Consider the following 6,159-nt stretch of genomic DNA (forward strand, 5'->3'; position numbering starts at 1 on the left):
CAGAATGGATGAGAATAGTACTCTATGAACAAATAATCTACCTGAGATGATCTCCTCTACTCCTTATAACTCTAAAGCAAATACTTATACAAAATGAGAAGGTAAATTATGTATTCGATCCTTCTGACTCTAAAATTAGGAATCCTAATAAGTGTCTTTATTTTTCCTATAACAATTGAGCACAACATATCTCTGGGAAAATATTTTTTACTTTTCTAGAGCAGTCTAACTATATTGTAAAAATTAGTTGTTAACATAAAGTAGGCCCTTTTAGTAGGTGGGATATGTATTTTAAGTCCTAAGTCTTAGCAAACAAACTGTGGCTATGTTTGTACGTATAATACTAGTGCATCTTGCTAAATTAGTAGAACATTATGAGAAGGGAATACTATAACTTTAGCCATGGAGACGGCATACATTATAGGCATAATAAAACTTATTATTTACAGAAAAATAAAAACAGTAAAATACAAAGTAATCTTACGGTAGAACGCTTCCAGAAACGAATAATATCACTGATACTTGTTGCAGGGCGAAGTAAAAAGTAGTCCCTCCATTCATCCCAGTCTATTGTCATGGTTCCGTCACTATCCATGCTGAAATTGGGGGGGAAATTGTGTTTATAACATTTATACAAAGTTAGCGCCATTATAAAAAAAATAATTGAAGAGCCCTTATATAGGGAGCAGCTGAATCTGAGCTAAATAATAGTGACCTTTAAAGAGGAGCAGAGCACAGACCCTCTCACTTGGGCGATGCTGCACAGCCTGCATGGTTAAAGGAAATTATTTCAGCCAGAGAAGGCCAGGTGCGACTTATTTAGACCAAGGGACACAAGATGCTCCTCAGCTGCACTGATAATAGAAGACACTTGGCTTTACTTTCTGCTTCTCCCTTCCCCCATTGTCCTATAAAGGAATAAACCTGGGAATGGCTCAGGGCCCGGCTGCAGTGTTCTCCATCAGGGACGTTGGGTCCACCTGATTCCTTTTTTTTCTCTACTTGTGTATCTCTGGGTCTGTGTGACTGTTTTTTTTTTGTTGTTTATTTGGGGTATTTTTTGAGAGGTTTTCGCTATAGGGCGCATGAGCTCACCAGACAGACAGAGACAGACAGAAAGACAGAAAGCAAGAAATCACCCCCCAGAGGGGATGGCCACACCGCAATCCCTTCTCCTCCATACTTCTCTCAGGATCTTGGGCACGCACACACACGCGCCCGGCATGAGTTCTAAGCCACTGGGTCCGGGACGCGAAGCGGTCAACTACGTGGGAATCCAGCGACATAGCCATTACGCTAACTGCTGGTTCCCTGTGTGACTGTTCTTTACAAAATCCACCATTGCTCCCACTGTGGTGGGTGGGGAGGGTATCTCCTCCCCCATTTTGCCTAGCAAGTCTCAACATCCTTAAATACTTATTGTTGAAGCTACTCCTGTGGACTTCATGAATATTGTATTTTCATATTTTTAAAAATTTTTGCAAGAGGGCATATAATTGTTATGTTAAAAATTAATTTTTACAGTGGAGTTGGACTGACCTAGAAAGGTGAAAAATATTTTTTAAATTTTGCAAGAGGGTGTTTTCTCCCTCCACAGAAGACACCCTCCACAAGGAATGGACAGGTCACAATCCCTTTTCCTTCAATTCGCCCTCCCTTTGGGATCTTTAGTACAGTGAACAGGAACCCAGGATGTTTCTTAAGCTGGCTGGATCAAAAATTCAAATCACAAAGTCAATCATATGGGATATATCCACCTTAATCACCATGGCATGGTTGATCCTATTTTTTTTTAATAAACTTTATTTTTTAGATGTTTCATATTTTCAGAAAAAAATGAGAAAAGATAGTACAGAGAGTTCCCATATATAACCAAACCATTTCTTTTACTGGTAACATGACACATTATTATCGTACCTTTGTTAAATTAATGAACCAACATAATAAATTATTATTATTATCTAAAGGCTGTCTTTATTTAGATTTCCCTAGTTTTTAATTATTGCCCTTTTTAAATTTCAGGATCCTGAGACACTGCATTATATCTAGTTTTTTGTCTTCTAAAGTCCCTCTTGGCTATGACAGCTTCTTAGCTTTTCCTTGTTTTTTTTTTTTTTTTATAACTTTGATGGTTTTAAAGAGTACTGATCAGATAGTCTATAGAATGCCCCTCTACTGTAATTATTCCATATGCTTTTTAATTATTTATTTATATGTACTTCTCTCATATTTTCCTTTGGTTTCTTGAAGGAAGACTATTTCTAAAGTCACCATTGTATCTCCAGTGCTGAGCACTCAATAAATTTGTTGAATAAGTCATAAAAATAAAACAGACTAAAGGGGGAATCTTATACCTTTTGGTCCTTCTAATACTATTTTTACCACTGACTTTCTTCTTCCTATTTATGTTCTTATTGACAGAGGTGTATGCATTGCCAGAGAAAGAAGGGTGGGGAAGCACTCCCTAACAGGGCCAGGTCACACTGCAATCCTTTTCCCTTAACTTCTCCATCTTATCAAGACTTTGGGCATGCACACACACACTCCTAGCATGTTTATCAAGCTGCTAGAGCTGGGAGTGGAATGACTAAAGGCCATGTGAGATCCAGCTCCTTACGTACAGGGCTTACCTGCTACACTACATGGCTGGCCCACTTCTTACAGCTTTTTTAGCCAACTTTAAAATGACCTTTTTTTTTTTTTAAATTTAAAGAGAAGACTCATTTTTACCACGTATAATTCAGGACTTATTCCATTTTTTTGACATCTCAAGTTTTAAATATCAAAAGTTGTTTCTTTGTGCCTGAGAAAAAGTTGGAATTAAATGAAATGCTTTATAAATACCATTTTCTAAATGGCAATTCAAAAAAATCCATTCTGCTAACCAAAGAACTGGTACAATTTCCAACTTCGGCCAAGACAAAATAATGGGTACAGAATTTATACTCCCATTGTAAACAATTATGAATCTGGACACAACACGTACAACTGTTTTCAGACACTCATCTACAAACAGGACAGTGGTTATACTTGGAAGAAGGGAAACACGCAAGTTGAGCTCTCCATTCACACTGGTTCTGGCTCATGACATTTTCTAGCTGTAGCATAGAGGAGCAGGAGGTTAAACAGAGAGCAAGTAGGTAGAATAAACAGAGGTTGGAGTTCAGGAACCCTCTAGGGGCAGGAATTTGAAAGGTGAAATTTGAAGGGTGCTCCCAAATCTATATAGGTATACCTTGAATCTCTAACTGAATATAAAGCTACATAAGACTCCATCCATCTGACAGAAAAAACTACTAGAGAGCTCTGAGCTTAATGAAAATGTTGTAGCTAAGCAGTGTTGAAGTTCAAAAACAATAGAAAAGGAAGAAGAAAGAGGGAGAAGGAAGAAAGATGTTACTCAGAATAGTGCACAATTTAAAACTTATGAATTGTTTATTTCTGGAATTTTCCATTTATTATTTGTGGACCTTGGTTGACTACAGGTAACTGAAACCAAGGAAAGTGAAACAGTAGATAAGGGAGGTGGATATATATTTGAAAGACAACCAGAATACCACAGAAAAAGGAGAAAGTGGAAAATACGAAAAGGAGAAACTAAGGAGAATGAAGGAGAGGATATATTTGAAGAGCTAAAGACAGAATTTCCCAACATTTTTACAAGACATAAATGCACACTTTCAGGATGTACAAACTATTCCAAGCAGAATTTTTAGTAATGATAATAATAAAACATGGGCTTACTCACTAGATAAGAAGCTACATAACACCAAAGACTAAAAGAAGATCATAAAAGGACCAGTTCTATGCCACAGTGGTAACACACTGCTCAAGAGAAGCTGGGTCTCACGTGGCAATCACAGTACAAATCCTTAGCCTGGTCTACCTGAGACAACCCAGACACAAGCACTGAGTGTTGAGGATGCAACAGGCTGGAAGACTACAGGAAGGGGATCGCAGCATGACCAGACCATGGAGGGTGTTTCCGTCTCTGTCTCCCTAAATGTGCACACACACACTCTATCATGAAGAAAGGGGAAAAACTTTAAAGATCATTAGAATAGGCAAAAAAGAGGGGTCGGCAGGTAGCATGGTGGTTAAGGGTGCTGGACTCCCACATGGCTGACCATGGTTCAAGTCCTAGACCTGGCAGCTTGCTCTCTCTCTCTCTCTCTCTTTCTCTCTCTCTCTCTCTGTCTCTCTCTGGTCAAATTAAAATACCTAAAAATAAAGTTCAATAAAATAATTTTTTTTTTGGAGAAGTTTTTGCTCTAGGGCACGTGTGCTCACCAGACAGAGAGAGACAGAGAGACAGAAAGTGAGAAATCACCCCCGAGCAGGGATGGCCATGTTGCAATCTCTTCTCCTTCATTCTACTCTTGGGATCTTGGGCATGCACGTACACGCACCCGGCATGAATTTTAAGCCACCCGGTCTGGGACTCGAACCCCGGTTGACTACATGGGAGTCCAGCGACATAGCCATTACGCCAACTGCTGGTCCCTAAAATAATTCTTTTTTTTTAAGAAAAAAAAGAATAGGCAAAAATAAAAGAAAGACCAAAGGTCTTTCTAAAGGTCAGCAATCAGACTGATCCAAACTTTTCACCCAACAGTGGAAGTTAGATGGTTTAATGGTTATTTTGCTGGACTCCTATGTAGTCGACCATAGTTCCAGTCCCTGACTTAAGCCCAGTGGCTTAAAACTCATGGCAGGCATGTTTTCATGCCCAAAGTTCCAAGAGGAGAGTGAATGAAAAGGGATTGTGGCATGTCCATTCCCTCTGGGGTGGGGGGAGGTGATTTCTCACTTTCTGTGTCTTTCTCTGTCTCTCTTGCCAGCACATATGCCCTATAGCAAAAATTTCTCTCAAAAAAAAAACTATGTTTATCTCAAAGATGCAAGGAAAAGTTAAGGAAAAAACCCTACAAATTAATTTGCCATATTAACAGATTAAGAATATACGATCTTTTCACAAATCTAAATCCATTTGTAATTTTTAAACAATCTCTTGATGAAATAGGGCAAAGAACACCCCTTAACATAATGAAAATCATAACCACTTTTAAAAATAAGATATCAGAAGAATTCTCTTTAAAATCAGTAGAAGATACTCATAACTTTTATTCAACACTATTACAGCAAGAATACAAAATATTAATTAATCAAAGGTATAAAGATTGGAAAGGAAGAAATAAAACTATCAGAATTCCAAGAATTATCAGACTAAGAAGTTTCTGCATGGCAAAAGACACAGTAATTACTGTGAATCCACAGCCCTCAGAATGGGAAAATATTTTCGTAAATTATGCATCAGATAAGGAACTGATAACCAGAATACACAAGGAACTAAAGAAGCTGATTGGAAAAAAGATGATCAACCCTATTAAAAGATGGGAGAAGGAGCTGAAAAAAAAAACACTCTCTAAAGATGACATACAAATAGCCAAAAGGCATATGAAAAAATGCTCAACATCCCTCATAGTAAGGGAAATGCACATCAAAACAACAGTGAGATACCACCTAACCCCAGTCAGAATGTCTAAGATTAAAAAAAAGCCAAAAAATGACAAATGCTGGCGGGGGTGTGGTGAAAGGGGAACTCTCTTACACTGCTGGTGGGATTGTAAATTAGTCTAACCACTGTGGAGAACAATTTGGAGATTCCTCAAAAGTCTACAAATAGAACTACCATATGATCCAGCAATCCCATTCCTTGGCATCTACCCAAAGGACAGAAGAATTCTTCATTAGAAAAGTGCTTGCACATCGATGTTTATTGCAGCACTCTTCATGATTGCTAAGACATGGAACCAACCCAAATGCCCCCGTATGGATGAATGGATTGAAAAACTGTGGCACATATATCCTATGGAATACTATTCAGCCATAAAAAAAAAAACCTGGCTTTTGACAGAAAATGGAAGAATATGAAAGATTTACTGCTGAGTGAAGCAAGCCAGGCTATAAAGGAGAGACACTATATGTCCCCACTTAATATATACCAAGTATCCGCACTCTATAACTGAAACTGATGGGCTAAAGGATGTACAAACACAAGAGATGGGTGTGAATGCTAGATGTGGTGTGTGTGGAGGAGTGGGGCCTGGGGAAAAACATTTGGAGGAGGGATACGGAGACAGCATTGTTGAGACAGGG

At 38.4% G+C, this 6,159-nt stretch overlaps 1 protein-coding gene across 1 annotated transcript in view; it reads right to left on the reverse strand.

The window, feature by feature from the left end:
• The window catches only part of LOC102488796 (calcium-binding mitochondrial carrier protein SCaMC-1), a 64,591-nt gene that overhangs the window by 21,715 nt on the left and 36,717 nt on the right, over positions 1–6,159 (reverse strand). Inside the window, exon 5 of the mRNA XM_027772273.1 lies at positions 485–596. Within this exon, the coding sequence (XP_027628074.1) occupies positions 485–596 (112 nt within the window). The remainder of the gene's footprint in view (positions 1–484; positions 597–6,159) is intronic.

This window comes from Tupaia chinensis, unplaced genomic scaffold, assembly GCF_000334495.1.
Source record: "Tupaia chinensis unplaced genomic scaffold, TupChi_1.0 Scaffold000270_1, whole genome shotgun sequence".
Taxonomy (NCBI): Eukaryota; Metazoa; Chordata; class Mammalia; order Scandentia; family Tupaiidae; genus Tupaia; species Tupaia belangeri.